We start from the raw sequence: 19,980 nt of genomic DNA on the forward strand, positions 1-19,980 counted from the left end.
AGCAGGATCCTTAGAGTTAGCAGAATAACTAAGGAGATGTAATAATTGGTCTTGTTTTCCTAAAATTTCTAATAAAACAAGTATTGGTTTCATATACTCAGTCTCAATTCAAGACTCATTGGGATGACATATCCAGACTTAAGAAATTCCAAATAACCTGGGAAAGGAACAGGGTGTATTGGGAAGAACATGTAGCTAACTAGTTTGTTCAGTGGAATCCTTAAAGTAAAAAAATTCTCAATTTTATAATGAGTAATAATTTATATTGAGTCCTCTTTGCTTACCCAAGTAGGTGTCTGAATAGCAGATTGATTAGGTAGGAATAAGATCTTTGAACTCTTTTTAATGGGCAGACATAAATAATCTGAGAGAATAATGTTCATTTTGCTGCTAGCCATATTTTCTCACTGGCTAGAAAGCCATTTACCTTTACATTTATTACCTACTTGGCCTTAGCCAAATCACTTATCTTGGGCCTCTGTCTTTTTCATCTATAAAATAAATGGGTTGAAGTTCCTTCTGGATCTAGGATTTTTATGGGTTCTTTAAAACTGGCTGTCAAAAAGAAATTCAGATAGAATTTTCTCTGATTAGAAAACTAAGGAAGTGATGATGATGTTATTTGGCTCCTGGAAATGCTATTGACAAACCTTCCTTTAATAATCAAAAGCTGACTGATTGTAAAGTTTCTTTCTTCTCCAGGCCTCAAAGGAACATTAGTAGCCACTTTATGAACGTAAAAGAAAGTAAAAGAACTCCAGTGATGAAATAAATAGCAAATGCATGTCATTTGTTTTTGCATTTTAGTGTGTCACAGAATTGATTACACTTCAGTGTTTGATAATTGATTTTGTTGTACATGGGACTTTTGTTATAAATTATGTGTAATTACCTATTGTATATTTCTTTTATAACTTTACTTATTTGAAGAAGTTCACAGTTTATTTACTTCAAATAGGAACAAGGACAGAAAGATATAAAGAAGACCATCCCAGAGGATGTAGAGATCCCTAGATATCAGGTAAAGGCTTTTACAAGTCAAGTCAAACAGCACTTATTAAATGCTTCCTATGTACCCAGCACTGTGCTAAGGACTGGGGATAAAAAGAAAGGCAGAGTTCACAGTATAAGGGGGGAGACAACATAACAAGTGCATATGTACATGTAAGGATGGGATAAATTGGAGATCATCAACATAGGGAGGGCACTAGCATTAAGAGGAATTAGGAAAGTCCTCTAGTAGGTCAAATTTTTAGTTGGCACCTGCAGGGAGCCAGGAGATGATGATGATGAAGAGGGTGATAATTCCAGGCATGGGATATAACCAGTGAAAACGCTTAGTCGGGATGTGTCGTGTCTTGTGCAGGGAACACTCAGGAGGCCAATATAACTGGATGATAGAGTATGTAGAGTTGAGTAAGGTTTAAGAAGACTAGAAAGGTAGAAGTAGTTTAAACAATGAAGGTCTTCAAAAGACAAGCAGGATATTATATTTGAACCTGGAAGTGATAGGTAGCTGCTGGAGTTTATTTAATGGTGAAGCAGGAGGTGCGGGTGACATGGTCAGGTCTCTGCTTTAGAAAGATTAATTTGAATGAAGAACAGACTTGAATTGGGGAGAAACTTGAGGTAGGCAGGTGATGACGGCCTGCACCAGGGTAGTGGCAGTGTCAGAGGAGAAAAGGGATCTTTTGTGTATGAGATGTTACAAAGGTAGAAGTGACAGGATTTGGCAACAGATTGAACGTGGGTGACTAGGAGATTGATGGTAACCTCAACAGTAATGGGAAAGTTAGGAAGAGGAGAGGGCTTAGGGTAGGGAAGTAGGTAATGAGTTCAGGTTTGGACATGTTGAGTAAAAGGTATATAGAAGATATATCCAGTTTAAGGTGTCCTATTATACCTTTGGTACTTTGAATACTTATAGGAGCTAATATGTTAGAAGAAGACATAATATATTTATGTATAACTTGAAAAAAATTAGGATAGAGGAATCTTGTGGACCTATCATATCTTTTAAGAAGATTTGGAATTATGTAAGGATAGGAGCACTCTTTCCAGCTTTTTTCCATTGGGAGACAGCATGAGAGTAATGGCCAGGAAGAGAACTAGGAAAGAAGATATTATATATATCCTAGTGAGGAAAGAGATAAGAAGGAGATAGACTGCGCAAAAAAACATAAAGGAAGTAAAAAAAAAAAGAACATACTATCCTGGTGACCCTGTTTTGAATGAATTTTACTTTTTTTCAATGTACATAATAAAATGTGGCACCAGAACTGAAAACAGTATTTTCCATTACATTCTGACCCAGGACAAAGCATAATAAGACCTATTAACTCCTTTAATACATAGTTTAAGATCACCTTAACCTTTTTGGCTGTGTCACAGTCCTATCTTGTAATAAGTTTATAGTCTACTCAAAAGCCCTACTTAACACCTTCCCCCATCCTGTGCTTGTAACAGTTGATTTTTTTCAGACCTAAGTGTTATACTTTATATTTATCTTTGTTCTATTTTATATTATGCACTATGGTTTTAATTGATTAAACTCATTAGATGAGCACTGCATCTATGCCTTCATTTAAGGAACTTGGGGTATGGAAGTGAGGTAAGATGGGGGTATTGACTGTAGAGTACCAAGGACAGCTTCTAGAACAATATTAATAGAGCTCTCCCTCCAAATTAGTATGAACCCACTAATGACTACTTTTTGAGTGCAGTCATTCATTTAATTTTGAATCCATTTAATTGTACTGTCATCTAACCCATGATTCTCCATCTTTCCTCTAAGGATGACATGAGAAATTTCAGCAAATAATTTGTCAAAATTCAAACCTCCTATGTCTATAGGATTCTTTTAATTTTAGTAATGCTGCAACAAAAAGAAAATGAAGCTAGTATGGTGTGATCTGTCCTAGAGGCATCTGGTTGTATGGCAGATAGAATGCTAAGCCTGGAGTCAGGAAGACCTGAGTTCAAATTCTGACTCAGACGCTTACTAGCTGTGTGACCTTGGGCAAGTCACTTAGTCTCTGTTTCTATTTCCTCAAGTCTCAAATGGAGATAATAATGTAATAACCCCACCTCACAGGGTTGACAATGAGGGTCAAATGAGATAGTGTTTGTAATGCACTCAGGACAGTGCCTGGCACATAGTAGGCACACAGTTCATGCTTGTTCCTTTCCCCCTTCCGTTCTTGATCAGCTCCCTGTTGACTCTTAGTGATTGCATGTATGTTGTTTCTAATAACTCATAAGCCAAGCCAAGTTCTAGGATTTTACTATACGTAGGTGGAGATTTTACCTTTTAGAAAATCAAGAGAATATAATTTTGCTTATTTGGTTTTCAGTTCTGTTAACCATTTACTTCTATCCCTTCTAATCTGAATATTATTCTTCTTAGTTTAGAACAAGGAATCAAAAAAAAATTAGTTTCACTTTTATACTGTTGTCCATTATTATCCCACCTATACCAGTCTGTGATCTTATCCCTTCTTTGAACTTCCTCTTGCCCCTGAAATAGTATAATACAAAAATTTTCTCCCATTTGACTACTTCTCATCCTAGGTGTATTTTATTCCCAGAATGGTTAAAAAAGCTTTTGTTGACCCTAATTAGTATTAATATTGCCAGTCTCAGATCATTTTGTTACTTAGTGCTCCTCTTACTACTCCTAGAGGATCATGCTTCCTTTCTGTCATTCCTTTTCTACTTCTGTCTGGCTTCTGGCTTCTGTGCATATCATTTTTAAAAATCTGAGAGGGTCATTTACTTCCTTAGAAGACTTACAGTTTCTTCCTTAGAGACTTACAGTCTCTTTAGGTATTTTCCTCTTTCTAATCAAATTATTTCTTTAGAATTTAATTTTCCTGTGTTTCCTGTCACCTTTCCACTGACTTCTCAAAGAATTTTAGACTGTAGGATCTTACCTATGAATATAGTACTAATAACTAATACCCTTTTATTAGACAACCCTACCCACTTATTTGATGGTCAATTTTTCACCCTGTTGCAAAGGAGCAAATTCTTATAAGAGGGATGTGTGACTGTTAAATGAGTTTCTTCTATTTAACTCCCTATAGACATAAATCATATATGTGGATTACCATTGTATTGACAAAAGGTAAAATAAAACCCCTTTTCACATTTTTGCTTAGGACTTAGCAGTTTGCAGTTTCATTTATCTTTATTTAACAAACTCATATATTAACTGCCTCCTTTGTGCCATAGTTAGGAGGCTACATAGATTTATGCTTAACATAATTTTAACATTAGATAGGATCTGATTATCTTGTCTATCCTCATTTCACAGATGAGAGAACTGAGGCACTTTGAGGTTTAGTGACTTGTCTAAGGTCACACATGGGACATTACTCTTGGTCAGGACTTTACTATCTAATAGGATACAGAATTTACCATCTAACAGTGCATAAAACAGGTAACCTTAATAACTACAACAACTACCAATGATGGGGTGCTCGGGCCCCAGCTCCAAGATCATGTCTCTGAAAGACTCCCAATTTTTCACAGCACATACTTGAGAAATTTAGAGAAAGGAGAGATCATGGCACATTCAGGTGGAATAGCTTAAAGTAGACTTCATAAAAGAAATGGCATTTACACTGAAGCTAAAAGAATGGGGTTTTTTGATGATTTTTTTTTTAATCAGCTTTCTTTACTAGGTCTTTTTTCTTTTGCTTCATATAAAGATACTACTCACTTTAAAAAAACCTAGGAACTTGACAAAACTCAACAAACAGGACATTTTTATATACATGAAGAATAGAAATAGAAGATTGTGTATGAAATAAAATCCTTACTTACGACTTGGATTTATTTTTGTTTTAGTATATCTTAAATTTAACATAGCAGTTCTACCACTGCCCTGCTTATAATAGTCTTTTTTCCTGAATTTCCTTCAGTTCTATTCTCTGGATAGGTAGAATTTCAGTAGATGGCGATAGAGAGTAGGTCCTGTAGGCTGAAAGAATAGTATGAGCTAGAGAGGAAGAAATTAAATTTTCCAGTAATGAGCAGTTTTTTAGTTTTGCTTTTATCACAGGGTTCATGTGGGATACTATTGAGAATGGAGGCTAAAAAGGTAGGTTTGAGCCACTTTGCACATCACACAGGATCCTAAACTTTATTCTTTTCTCAGTGGGGAGCCATTAAAGACAGTGAGGGAGGACTAGAAACAGGTAGAGCAGTAAGAATCCAGTTATTAAAATGGTTTTATCTGGGAGGTGATAAGGACTGCCTTCTCTACGGTAGTGGTAATAAAAATGGAAATTAAGACTTTTACAAGAGAAACTTAGGAGACTTGGTCATTAGATTTTGAGGAAGAAAGATCAATAAAAAAAAGAGGCAAGTCAGGAAGAAATAGATTTTGAAAGGTGGTAATTATGGTTTCAGTATAGTCAGTCATTAGATGTATCGGTTGGATTCAGATAAACTTAGAGACAACAGAATCATAATGGGATGCTAAGGAGAAGTTCCTCATCTCTGAGATTGAGTACAGGGTAAACAACCATGTTGTTTGATAATACAGTCCTGTATTATACCTGGCTGAATAAGCTGTGATTCTGACCAAATAGGGTCATTCTTATAAGATAAAACATAATGGTGAAAACAAACTTCTGAAAGATTGCTGGATTGTTTTCTGCAGAGCAATCTTCCTCCTGACAACTCCTTGAAGCATGTGAGTTCTTATGCTGGATTAACTGAATGTCACAAAATACCCATCTCCCTTCATTCAGACCAAGGTAAATATTTTGCTTTATTCTGGGAGCAAAGGCGTACTTTTTCCTGCTACTATAGAAGGAAAGGAATAAAGAATAGGAACTGAGACTGATTCTGAGAAAAGTAGTTGGCTATGCTTATGTTTAATGTTCTTAGTCTTCTTGATAAAGTATGAGGCAAAACCATCTGACAAGAAGCAAAAGGGTGGTGAGGTGAACCATTTGAAGAGTTCTGGATTAGCCACATCAACAAATGATGACTAAACAGATGATTACTACAAAGACGGAGAGAGCTACAAAGAAGGCCCAGATAAGTTAGATAAACCTGAATCTGTAGTAGATCAGTTTATCATAACTCTGATTTTTCTCCTGCTAGGCTTTGAGGTCCACAAGCAAGAACAGATTCAGAAAAATTTAAAGTTCTAATTCTACGCTTAGAAGCAAAGTCAAGTGTTTGGTTATTCAGCATTCCAAATAATTGGGTCGGTTAACTTCAAGGCTTTTTTTTTCTTTTAAGTACAAAACAGCAATAGAAGAGCATCTGCAGAGGACACCCACAATGTAGATTCCAAAGCAGCCCTACTTTCGGTTTGTACATTTTGCTTAACGATTAAAAACTTGACACACTACTTGTATCAGAAAATAATTATATAAATAAAAAGTGATGGTATCTTGTGATAATTTTTTTTATTGTGTTAAACGTTTAAGCAAGAGACTTATGAATATTAAAATATAGTGAAGGCAGGAAATATAGGCAGAATTTCTGACAGCAGATCTTTAAAGAAAAATCAGTCCAGTCCATTTAGTTTTATATTTTTTTAAAAAAGGCAAGAATTTATATTTCTTTGAATATTCCCTACTTTATAGGGACTGACCATCAGCAAACTAAGTCAGTTTTGTGACTTAGAACCAATGGTTAATAAGCCTGATTTTTGAATTAGAAATTCAGACTTCTTGTAATGTAGTTTGTTTTATATTGGAATTGAACACAGATTTATTTAAGAAACCTCTTTATTTGACTATAATGTGAAATACATAGTTCAAGCTCCAGTAGACCTAAAACAAAAATATCACACTTAACCACAGGTTGGCAATCCTAGCTTTACCCACCTGAAACATACAAAGAATATGCTAAGAAAAACAGGCTTCTTAGGTACTCACAACTGTTAAACCAAATATAATCCAAGCATTAAAGCTCTGTCAATTAATGCTCTCTGTCAAAGAGGCCCTTAGGCCATCACTCAGTTTTGTTTATAATCATTTCTAACATTCTTAGTGCTCTGATTTCTCTGGCCCTAGAAGATAAGAAGAAACGGAAGAACTACTCTTAGATCATAATATAGTGCTTGATGTTAGCAGTGTTAAATAATCTTGAGTAGTAAAGAAAATCTTCTGATCAATATACTCTTTAAGAAAGCAGGGGAATATTTAATACATTTTTTAACTGCTTTAATACAGAATGGTTAAAATAATAAATTTTTTAAAAAGACAATTTTGTTACCTGGAAAATTCACTTAACATGAAGTAACTGATTTCCGTGAAAGTCTTTAATTATATCCATTAGTTATATATAATTATGTGAAATGATAGTTGTTTTCTCTTCATATTATAGTTTTTAAAGTATAATGTTTGAAATAAAAGTGGTCTAGCAATTATATTTTGTTTTGAGATTATTAAAAATACCTTTGATTATTTTTCTCTTGATTAAAGGATTGGTTACAAGGTAGGACAGCAAATACTCAAATGTAAGTAGACTTTTTGCATAATAAAACTAAATTTCAGACTGTTAGATAATCTGTTTGTATATAGAGCGTGTCATTTAACACTTGTTTATTCATGGTAGATTATATATACTCTTTCCTGTTTTTTCTCTATTCCTGTGTTGGCACAGATAATCATGAACTAGTTCATTTATTTAGTTTCCTGCTTCTCTTCTTTTTTAAATGATGAAGTTATTTCATTAGCAAGTCGTACCTTTAGTTTACTACTAAAAGTTTTATGTAAAGTAGATTACAGTATGTAGGAACTGGAAGTAGTACTCCTAACAAAATATAAGGTGATGAAGGCCTAGACTAAGGTAGCAACTGTGGGAACAGAGAAGAAAAAATAAATTGGAAAGGTATTTCACAGGAAAAAAGGAAAAGAATTAGTGGTAGATTAGATGTAGGAAATAAAGGAGACTCATGTCTGACTCTGAGATTGCTAAGTGAGAGGTTTCTTTCAGTGGTAGTTGGGAGAGCTGGTTTGTAGTCTTCGATTGGATGTTTCCCTGTTATATAAAAAGAATAAGTTCCCCCAGGGACCAATAATAGGACCATCATTCAGTGCAGTCACCACAGATAGAACTCAAACTTGTCCTGGACAATCAGAATTTTGTTTTCACGTTGACTAGATTTCCTCCTGTTTCTTTTCCCGTGTCTCTCTTCCTAGAGAGCCATCCATCATAAAAAATGAGAGAAAGGCAAAGCAGCCTTCTATGCAGAATTCCACACCTTGGAGCCTCACACCTCTGCCAAGCGGTGGAGAAGGTGTCTTCTCTGAGGCCTTTAAAGCTTCATCGTTAAAATTTCATAGTATTACTTTCAATTTTTGTTGTAGTTCTTTCCATTTGTATTGTGTGTATTATTTTCCTGGCTTTACTTCATTTTGCATTACTTCATTTAAATCTTTCCATGATTCTGTATTCAAGTTCATTACTTCTTACCACATAGTAATATTCCATTCTATTTCACTTATGAATTTGTTTATCCTTTCCCTAATCAGTGGGCATCTACTTTGCTTCTAGTTATTTACTACCACCAAAAGTGGTACATATAAATATTTATGCAGATAGATAGAGATATATTTTGTACATGGAGCCTTTTTGTCAGTGACCTCCTTGGGGTATATACCTAGCAATGGGTAAGGATATTTTAGCTACTTTATGTGCTTAATTCCAAATTGCTTTCAAGAATGTTACTAATTCACAGTTTGACCAACAGTACACTAGTGTGCTTGTCTTAAAGACGCACACAAATGACTTCCCACCTTTTGTTGTATTTTCCAGTTGGCTAGGTAAGGTGAATAATAGCTACCATTTATATGATACCTTAAGGTTTGCAAAGTACTTTACATATTATCTTGTTTGATCCTCACAATCACCTGGGAGAGAGGGAGGTATAATTATCTCCATTTTACAGATGAGGAAACTGAGGCCAAGAGAGGTTATGTGATTTGGTTAGGGTCACAGTAAGTTTCTGTGGCAGAACAAATGTGGGTCTTTTAAGTCCGCCACTGTGCCATCTAGCTGCCCAAACCTCAGTGTTTTGTTTTGCATTCCTCTTTGTATTAGTAATTTGAAACATTCTTTTAATTTGGAGCATTCTTTCATATTTTTGTTAGTAATTTGCAATTGTTCTCTTGAGAACTGGTTATTCATAAGCTTTTGTCAACAGTATTTTTATATAATAGCAAAATCTAAGGGAAAGGGAAATCCCCTTCAAAAGAACTATAAAATACATGAAATACTCGAGAGTCAGTCTGCCAAAATGCAGAAAATACTTGTATAGATTCAATTACAAAATACTCTTTAAATAAATTAAGAACAGCCTGAACTACCTGGAGCACTATTCAGTGCTCATTGCTAAGCGATGCCAATTTAATGAAAATTAAATGTAATGTTATCAAACTACCAAAGGGTATTTTATAGTTGATTAAAGAATAACAAAATACATTTGGTGAAACAAAAGATCTAGAATATTAAGGGAAATAATGGAAAAAAATGGTAGGAACAAAATGGGGATATTACTTCCAGATATCAAATTGTATTATAAAGCAGCAATTATCAAAACCATTTGGTACTGTTAAAAAAAAATGGAAACGTCAATCACTGCTACAGACAAGACAGGAGAATGTCATAAATAATGGAATTCAGTAACAGTGTTTGATAATATGAGAACAAATGACCTATGAAAGAATTCCCTATTTGAGAAGAACTCCTGGACACCAAGAATTTCATGACATTGTCACTGGCTGTTTTTATCACTCTAAATATCTGGAAGATTCACCACTGGTTAGGCATTAGTCCGCAGTTAGATGGTGCAGTGAATAGAGTGCTGGGCCTGGAGTCTGGAAGACTTCTCTTCCTGAATTCAAATGCAGATTCAGGCATTTACTAGCTGTGTGAACCTGGGTAAGTCACTTAACCCTGTTTGCCTCGTTTCCTCATCTGTAAAATGAGCTGGAGAAGGAAATGACAAAGTATCTTTGCCAAGAAAACCCCAAATGGGGCACGAAGTGGCGTATGCAACTGAAACGACTAGACAGAGGCATTAAAGGGAAATACTACTAGTAGTCAAGGCCCTTTGACATAGGATGCATATCTAGCCCAGGCATGAGGAACCTGTGGCCTCGAGGCCATATGTGGCCTTCTAGATCCTGAAGTGTGGCTTCTTGACTGAATCCAAACTTCACAGAACAAACCCCTTTAATAAAACTTAGACTCAGTTAAAAGGCCTCACCTGAGGACCTCGAAAGCCACATGTGGCCTCAAGGCCACAGGTTTCCCCATCCCTGTACTTAGCCAATGAGAAGCCACCAAAAGCAGATATTATGCCTTTTGTTAAATCATTTAACTTGGGTTTTTCTGTTTTTGTTTTTTTGACAAATTCTATCAGGGAAAACATCCACTTAGAGGCTGACAGATTGGATGTGGAGTGCTAGCCTCAAAGATACAGTACATCAAAGGGGCATTTGAGGCTCAGAAGAATTCCATAATAAGATATTATTTTAAAGTTGACATTTTTCCCATAGGAACACATTTTTTAAAATTTTGTGATGGAGCTAAATGGAAATACATGTTTTATTGGTAATGGAATACACACCCTTCATTCAGGGAGCTTCTACTTGTATGTATCCATTTAGTCCATGTCTATCTAAAGGCATGAAATAGAGTAATCAATATTTAAGGACTAAGAAATTCTAAAATATGGAAATCTTGGAAGCAGTTATAATGAACTCTTTGTATAGCAACTCCCTACGCAGAATCCCCTCACCATTTTAGGGATTTAATTTTAGATATCACTACAAATGTAGAAATCAGTGAATATGAAACTGCCCGTGTTAGGCAAAGAATACCCCCTGAATTTGCAAACAGTATAAAGTAAATATGAAGAGAATGTTACTTATTTTATAGGTAGACCCTAAAGCCATAAGTTATAAGCCAGATGGATATATTTTTATCTTCTAATTGGGAAATTTTTTGAACTATACATTATTAAGTTAGCAATCAGAAGGATGTCCTATATCACATTGTTAATTTAATTCATGATTATTGTATTTTAAAGTTTCCCCCTAAAATGTAAGTTAAATGATAGGACATGAGAATATATTAAAGAAAAGATTTTCTTAACTTATACCTTATTCCTTTGTGTAACATTTCTCCAGGCCACCTGAAGAGGAAACAACAAATGGTAAGGAATGAAGTTTCTTCACTGTACAGAAATTAGGAATTGTATATGACCTGTGACTTCATCACCAAACTATCCTAGATATAGTAATCAGGAAATTAATATTTAAAGGTATTTCCTCCCTTCCAAAATTAGGATAATGGGATTTTCATCAACTTTACCAACTTTCTTACATTTCTGCCTCTGTAATCTTTTTTTCTGTATAAACCATGTTTCTTCTAGATGGCAAATGACCCTCTTCAATCATACTTTCTTAAAAATTGTAGTCAGAAATTCACACCTGAACTACAATACCCATGTGGGTGACGTAACCTCCTTTTTTGATGTTTTACATTTCAAATGCTCATCTTTTTATAGATACACAATTATTTTGATTCCATGCCCATGGAACACTTCTAGTTAACTCAGACTAGCACTGAACTCTAATATACTGAGGTAGAGGCATACTTCTACTAGATTCCTAACTGTTAAGTACCAGAGCGTCTAAAAAATGCTAAGAGGGGTGGGTATGGTAAGGATCTGAGCTACATTCCTGACTCTCTTCCCACCACTCTCCAAGTCTCACACTTGGCACACTGCCTCCCTACCCCAGAACAGTGGTAGGTGTTAATGGCTGACCAAGAAGACAAACAAGTGTACTGTTTTCTTTTTAAATACAGTACTTTTGCTTTTTAGATTACATTTATTGCCCTCATCAGAATTAGAGTAAACATCACGGTCCCCATGGAGCCCACTATATGATTCTGCCTCTTATGTCGCAAGTTTTTCCCATAGTACATTACACAATTTGACATGGGCATACAGGCTTTAAATGCATTTCAAGCAACACACTACCATTTTACTATTGCCTTAGTCAGATTTAATTCTCTTTAAATTTTTTTTTTTTTTTAGTTCACATATTTTGTTTTGGACACATTTCTTGAACTACACTTTTCCTCTCAAAAATGGACTTTCACTTTCTTGAAAGTGTGATAGGAAGCTAATTTCTTTAAAAATTTTAAACATTACTCTCCTTCTATTCTCCCTATATCTTGTCTATACATAGTTGTTTGCGTCTCCCTTATTAGAATTTGATTTCCTGGAGGGCAAGGACTGTTATGCCTTTCTTCTTTGTATACTCAGTTCTTTGCACAGTGCCCAGGCACAATGCAAGTGCTTAATAAATGCTTGTTGACTGCCTGACTTAATAGTTAGTTCCTATGTGCCAGTTAATTCTATAGAGTCATACTTATTTATTTGTCATTTTAGGTATTGCATCTCCTTTTAAGCCAGCTATGGATATTAATTACTACTATTCAGGTCAGTAGTATCACAAACTGAAAATAAAGATATATCACTCTTGCTCCGGTAATAAATCTGTTAAAAATTTGGAGGATAAAAAACAAACTTGCATTTAAAGCCCTCCATGTCTGACTCTAGCCTGCCTTTCTAGACTTCTTATTACTCCCTGCATACATACTGTGTTCCAGCAAAATTGGCCTATTTGCTCTTCCCTAATTCAGCAACCCACTTTCATACGAATTGTCCCGTAGGCCTGGTTTACATCCCACCTTGGCCCTTTATTATCTTTAAGTTCCTTTAGGATTCAATTCATATGCCACCTCCAGCAGATCCCCCGATGTTTTTAGTGCTTTCTCTCTCCAAATTTTATTGCTCTGTTTAGATGTTATTTGGTACTCACTCTTTCAAGTGAAATCCAAATTCCTTGTAGGGAGGGTCGGGTTTTCATTTTGTCTTTTTATCCCTAGTAGCCAGCATGATGCCTTGCATTAGTTTGTACTTCATAAAAACTTATTGAATGAATGAATATTTAAAGTTTTATTTTTGTATCCTTGTTGTGCAGCTGTGGAAAGAAATAACCTGATGAGGTTATCACAGAGCATTCCATTCACTCCTGTGCCTCCAAGAGGTAAAAATAAAGTCATTATTTCTTCAGTATGTTCAGTTTTAGTTTATAGTCATAATGTTGATGGGGATAGGAGAGGTCTCACAAAGGTACTTTGGCTTGCTTCCATATTTAATTCAGTACTACAAAGGTCACACCCAGAAGCATTAAAGCTTCCTAACCCAGAACAGTTACACGGTAGTGTGGTACAAATAGTGTGTGCGTATATGGCTAACTAAAAATATATTTTAAAATGTTTTAATTGAGCACTGAAAGAATTTCAAATCCAAAACCAAATATTTCGACAGGTTAACATATATTTCCCTTGATATTGCAGGTGAGCCAGTCACAGTGTATCGGTTGGAAGAAAGTTCTCCCAACATCTTGAATAATAGCATGTCATCTTGGTCACAACTAGGACTCTGTGCTAAAATAGAATTTTTAAGTAAAGAAGAAATGGGAGGAGGTTTACGAAGAGCTGTTAAAGTGCTGTGTACTTGGTCAGAATATGAAATCCTCAAATCAGGGCATCTTTATATCATCAAATCCTTTCTTCCTGAGGTAGTCAATACATGGTCAAGTGTTTACAAAGAAGACACAGTGCTGCATCTCTGTCTCAGAGTAAGTGCTAGTGATTGTATAAAAATAGAAAATAGTCTTTCTTTTCTGAAGTTTAATATTAAATATAAGAACTTGTTTTTATTAGCTTAGTTGAGTAAGTTTTTCTTCCCTAGGAAATCCAGCAACAGAGAGCAGCACAAAAGCTCACCTTTGCTTTCAACCAAATGAAGCCAAAATCTATTCCATATTCTCCAAGGTAAATCTTTTTCATCAGTTCATTCCTGAAGCATGTACCAGTCTGGAGAGAGAGAGAGCTGCTTCTTAATATCACAGTTGATGTTCAGTGTTTTATAATTTGAGTATTGTACCAATATGTCAGTGTATTAATGTCAGTATACCAATATGTCAAAGTGTCTGGGAAAATGTATGTTATAGATTAGATAAGTAAGATTTTATTAAAATACTAGTAAATGTTCTTTGAAATTCCAAGTGAATAAATTGACCTTATTTGGTAACTTAATGTTTATCAATATTTTTCCTAAGGTTCCTAGAAGTTTTCCTGCTATATTGCCATTCTGCTGGACAGTGGTTTGCAGTAGAAGAATGTATGACTGGAGAGTTTAGAAAATATAACAATAATAATGGTGATGAAATAATCCCAACCAATACCCTGGAAGAGATCATGCTAGCCTTTAGCCACTGGACATATGAATATACAAGAGGGGAGTTATTGGTACTTGATTTACAAGGTAAATTAAATTAAGTTTTGCCTAAGGAGAAAAGACAAATATTGTGAATTACTAAAATTGCTTTTTACTCAGCCTTCTCAAGTTATACCACCTCCTTCCCTTTTTGGTTTTAGATGTTCTCTTCAGTTTGAACTTTGAGTGAGGGAACTATGGAACCAGAACAGGAAGTGTTATTTTCACAGTCTTATAACCAGATAAGCATTGCAGGCAGTGAGCACACCAGTTGTATACAATTGAATACTTGGAAACTTTTAAGTATGTAAAGTGTTCTCACTAAAATCTTGCTTATATAACTTTTTAGCAAGCCCCTTGTTCCCTGGGACTGCTTGCTTTCCTCTAGGTCTGATATCTAAATTATACATGACAGGTAGTGTTTTTTTCCCCTTACCTTGTCTCTTATCTCCAAGGAGTCACCACTCTGTTCTAGTTGTTTGTTGTGTCTAAACAGAATCTCTTTAAGGCCCTGTTAAACACCATTAATTATTGATGAATTCATTAATTTTTATTATTATTGATGAATTTATAATAAAGTTATTTGGTTTTCTTGTTGTAGCTTAAATAAAAACTAGTATTCCTGGTTTTTAGAGGTGTAGTGAGGTAGCAGAGAGAGCACTGAACTTGAAGAAAGATCTGGGTTCAAAACCTGCCCCTGACACTGAGAGTTGTATAACCATGGGCAAATCACTTAACCTCTTAGCCTCAGTTTCTTCCTGAGTTGAGTAAAATGAGGAAAATAATAGTTGTAGTTGTTAGTGCTCCCTGCTCTCAAGGCTCTTATAAGCATCAAACCAGATGCTGTTATACTGTACGGCTGTAGACGAGCCTGAAAACATTAAGTTTCCTTTAATAAATGATTAAGATGGATAAACCTGTTGCAGGGTTGTTCCTCCTTTGACTGTGGTTGCATCTAAAAATGGATACCAGGGACGGTTATATGGCACAGTGAATAGAGCACCAGCCCTGGAGTCAGGAGGACCTGAGTTCAAATCTGGCCTTAGACACTTGACACTTAGTATCTGTGTGACCTTGGGCAAGTTACTTAACCCCAATTGTTTTGTCTTCCCCCCTCAGGAAAAATAACCAAAAAAACAGGAGACCAGTCCTCCTACTTGTCAGCTCTGACATTTGATCCCCAGTAATGCCAGAAGTCACGTTAGTTATGCTGGAGTGCAGCATGGGGGGGGGGGGTCAGACACAAAACAGGTGGTCTAAGAGGATATTCTCGTACCTAAACAGGGAATAAAAACTCACTGAAATTGTAGGGTTCCACGTCAATGACAAATCTGTTATACAATAAAAATCTCTCTTTTGTGTACATGAAGGTGTGGGTGAGAATCTGACAGATCCGTCTGTGATAAAAGCAGGAGAAAAGAGGTAATATTGGATTTAACAGCTTTTTAATACATACACAGCTCAATAAACATTCAAACTCTTTATCAGTTGAGAGAGGGGCAAAGTTTAACTAAGACAAAACCTAAGACAACTCAGACAAGTTCCTCAATGGAACTTGAAGTTTAGTGGTGGGACATGATGCACACACATAATTATGACAAAAAAATAGCACAAGTATATTAGACAAGTTGACGATAAATGTATGTGTGGCTTGGGAAGGACCAGGAAAGGACTCGTGAAAAAGGAGGCATGTGAATTGGGCTTTAAAGATGGGTAAAAATTCAGGAGGTAAAGACATTACAAGGATGAGGAACAGCATGAGCCAAGGCCCAGATGCGCAACCATTAAGCAAGAGCACAGCGTGTGGAATGAGTAATAGCCTGGAGCTTTGGGGTGGGGGGCAGATTATGCAGAGCCTGGAATTGGGCAGAGGAATTTAAACTTTGTTAATAATTCTTTATTTCTACTTTGCATAACTATTTCAAAGGTCATCTGACATGGTTTTTGGGCCAGCAAACCTAGGAGAAGATGCAATAAAGAATTTCCGAGCAAAGCATCACTGCAATTCCTGCTGTAGGAAACTAAAGCTTCCAGGTAAAATGTTCCTTTCTTGTCACACATGTAACCTGTGAGGCCAGCCTTGGGCTTATCCATTTGGCAAACCATGTCAACTCTCTTTGTCCACACCTTCCTGAGGAGATTGATAACATTAGCTTTCTGGACCTGCTTTCTTTGAAAGTTACAGCATTAGGAAATGAGATTCAGTCTGGTGAAATAAAGAGGGGAGCATTGGAATCAGAAAGATAGGCCCTTCAGCCACTCTGCCACTCAGGTAGCATTATACTAGTTGCTGCATTTACAGAAACAAAATGTAAACTGTCCCTGCCTTTAAGGATCTTTTACTACAGTGGAGGTAGGACTGTATATACAGCCAGATATGTGCACAATAGAATACAAAGTACTTCCCTAGAAGGGGAGCACTATAACAATTAGATGGTTCCTGAAAGGCCTCCTGTTAGAGATAGCATTTGACCCTCTTACAGTCTGTGGGCTGAGAGCTCACGCAAGTCCTGCTTTCTCTCCACCATCTTTGCATTTGAACTGGGTTTTAAAGGAAACTAGGGATTCTATTGGGAGGAGAAGAGGAGGGAATGCAGTCTAAGATCAGAGGCTTGAGGATGAAAGATGGAATGTTGTCTCTGGGGTACCACAAGTAAATGAATTTGACTTAAATTATAGGGCATGTGATGGGGAGCATATGCAGTCTGTCTGGAATGATAGGTCAAAGTCTGTTAACATCAAAAATTCAAAATTTTAATGAAGATATAACCCTGAGATTCTTAAACAGCAATAAATATTAATTAAATTGTTATCCTATATGATTTGTAAAACATTATTATTTGATGAAAGTGAATGTTTAGGATTTTCTTGAAATTGTGTATTCTGCACATAAAATTCTCTATCTTCAGCAGAATGCCAAGACTAACAAAAATTTATAGCATAAGCTGCTGATTAAAAGCTTTAAAAGTTTATGACACCAGAACTTCTATAGGGATTGAGAGAACTGTGCATATCAACTGGATAATGATCATTCTAGAATTAACTGTATTGAACACATTTGCAGAGATGAAACAGATGTTTAGAACAGTGAATTCTCTGTGTGCTTATAGAATAGCCCGAATAGTCCAGACATCATTTATATTTGGTTTTAGATTGTACTATGATTTTTTTGTGCATCATCAGGTTATTTTTTTAACTTAATAGTTTATGTTTGGATCAAGCTAGTAATAAAATTAGTTTGTGTTCCCTAAGCACAATCTATGAAAAAGAAGAGTGGCCTTAGATTTAAATTTGCTGTCAGGTAATAAATAAAGTTTAATGTTCTAATGAATATTTGAGAGTAGAGAAGATTGCATTTATTCCAGGAAAAAACAAAACATTCAGTCATCTTATGAACTGCAAAATACCATATAAATGAGTTGATAATCATCATTATTAATAGTGATAATAACAAACGTGTCTAACAACAAAACTATACCTGAGTCCTTTGTAGTTGAAGCTAGCCATACCCACATACTAAATTTTAAATCTTTCCTTTGCCTCCCAAAACATGACAGTATAATCAGATCACATTGTATTATAAAAAATACATGCTTTATAAAATGTGGAAAGAAGCAAACAGCTCCGTCAGCAATAAGGATTTACATTTACTTTGCATACATTGTCCTATGATTCTCATAACAACCCTACAGAGGTAGGGATAGTTAGCTACATGTCCGTCTTGTAAATTAGAAAACTGAGGTTCCCTGACCTGCTTTTCCAAGCTCACGTAATGAGTAACAGCAGTCAGGACTCAAATCCAGCAGGTCTCTGACTCCCTGATGCAGTGTTCTATTATACACACTGTTTTAATGGTTTTTATATGTACATTTAGTTATTTTAAGGAGATACCTTATTCTCATTAAAAGTGAAAAGATCATGTTGCCTCATTCAAACTCATTTAAACATTTAAATTGTATGACACAGTTTGGTACTTGAACTTTTAAGAGTATGCACTTGGTTAGATATATTGCAAAAAATAAAATTGATTAATTATCCAGCTGTAAGAAATACTGACCCTCTTTTAAACTTCTCTTTTTGTTTGGGGTAATGTAGATCTGAAGAGGAACGACTACACACCTGATAAAAATCTCTTTCCTCAGGATGATTCTTCAGATTTGAGTATTGAACCTGGAAGCTCCACCAAAGAATCAGCTAATTCTATTCGTCTGATGCTATAATCATGGATTTTACCTACACCTCACAAATATGTTACTAATGTGTCACTTTTCCTTAAGGAGGAAGCTGTATGGTGATACAGAAGGGTAGATCCAGGGAGAATCTGGTGACACTTGACATGTAATGGGGTCAGTGTTCTCAAGGCCTAATTAAAGTAGTGAGTCATTAATTCTCTACAGGACACAGCTGGCAGTTAATGCATTTTAAAGGCAAAGAAGAATTAGTATTTATAACTTTTAAAAGGGCTCTTTTTAGCAGAAGATTTAATTTGACTTTGTTCTGGTGAAGGGGGTAATTCCCTCTTTCTCATATGGTGCAATATCCCGTTAACCAAAGTCATGTTTTGTTAAAGCGGAATGTGTTTGGCAGCTGGTTTCCTGCCAATCATTTTGTGAAATGAAGTGGTCACACCCAGCCTCCTGATAAGTTAAAAGCAAAGGTCAGCCTCTGAGTGTTTCATTGATGTCTAGATAATGAAGTCACTAGTTCTCAGCTAGATATTTATTACTCATTGGAATAGGGAAGAATCCTAAAAATGTTAGATTCAGAGGACTTGAGGAGATTGAATGAAGATCAGAATGAGCATTTTTCTAATAATTTGAGGAGATTGAGTGGAGATCAGAATGAGCATTTTTCTTATAGAGACTGTTTCCTGAATCAGGGTCAGGCTCCAGATTTAAAGATAGAGCCAATTTTAGTCAATAGAGCCCTAATTGTGCAAAATTGTTTCATACATTGTTTTATCAAGTCACTGTTCCATAGTAACAGGTAAAGCCATGATAGACTGGTATGATACACCTGTACAGAAGGGAAAAGTACTTGCAGTTCAAAAGTTGCCTTGTAAGAAAAACTAGAAGTGCTTTTTGTCTGTAGTAACTTAAGAAGTGACATACTTTCCAAAGATCTCATAGACCAGTATATCAAATTAGAATGTACCCATGAACTTCTAATTGTAATTAAAATTGTGTAGGAACATCTTGAACTACTTTTGTTTTTGGTACTTATTTAAGAAATGAATTGAGTTGGATTGTCATTATGTAATGTCGGGAGATTGCAATGCAACTTTATGCCAAGAAAATATAATGTAACTGCCCCAAATATTGTTGAATATTCAACAAGAAAGACCTGTTTTCTGACTGAAGTTTCATGCTTCAATTGTATTTTTTTTAGTTTCTTTTTTGTTTCTTAGGTACTAATTGTAATTTTAACCACGGGGCAATATAGTGCTCCATTTGTATTCGTAGTGTATCTTATAGATACAAAAGCAAAGCAAGAACACAATAGCTGTTTAAATGGTGTTTTATGTTGATTGGGGGGAAATGGGGAGAAGAGAGAAATGAAAAGTGTATTACTTAAAGACATACTGTATACATTTTGTATCATTAAATCTTTAAAAGAATCTAAATAAATTTATTCTTGTTTACAGA

The 19,980-nt window shown here is 35.5% G+C and overlaps 1 protein-coding gene across 1 annotated transcript in view; it reads left to right on the forward strand.

The window, feature by feature from the left end:
• The window catches only part of TRPM7 (transient receptor potential cation channel subfamily M member 7), a 157,089-nt gene extending 137,109 nt beyond the window's left edge, over positions 1 to 19,980 (forward strand). The window contains exons 28-40 of the mRNA XM_036735744.1: positions 959 to 1,021; positions 5,669 to 5,765; positions 6,259 to 6,329; positions 7,452 to 7,486; positions 11,166 to 11,191; positions 12,437 to 12,487; positions 13,032 to 13,097; positions 13,411 to 13,694; positions 13,808 to 13,890; positions 14,178 to 14,383; positions 15,706 to 15,757; positions 16,263 to 16,369; positions 18,431 to 19,980. Coding sequence (XP_036591639.1) covers positions 959 to 1,021; positions 5,669 to 5,765; positions 6,259 to 6,329; positions 7,452 to 7,486; positions 11,166 to 11,191; positions 12,437 to 12,487; positions 13,032 to 13,097; positions 13,411 to 13,694; positions 13,808 to 13,890; positions 14,178 to 14,383; positions 15,706 to 15,757; positions 16,263 to 16,369; positions 18,431 to 18,555 — 1,266 coding nt within the window. The 3' untranslated portion in view covers positions 18,556 to 19,980. The remainder of the gene's footprint in view (positions 1 to 958; positions 1,022 to 5,668; positions 5,766 to 6,258; positions 6,330 to 7,451; positions 7,487 to 11,165; positions 11,192 to 12,436; positions 12,488 to 13,031; positions 13,098 to 13,410; positions 13,695 to 13,807; positions 13,891 to 14,177; positions 14,384 to 15,705; positions 15,758 to 16,262; positions 16,370 to 18,430) is intronic.

The sequence above is a fragment of the Trichosurus vulpecula genome, chromosome 8 (genome assembly GCF_011100635.1).
Source record: "Trichosurus vulpecula isolate mTriVul1 chromosome 8, mTriVul1.pri, whole genome shotgun sequence".
NCBI lineage: Eukaryota > Metazoa > Chordata > Mammalia > Diprotodontia > Phalangeridae > Trichosurus > Trichosurus vulpecula.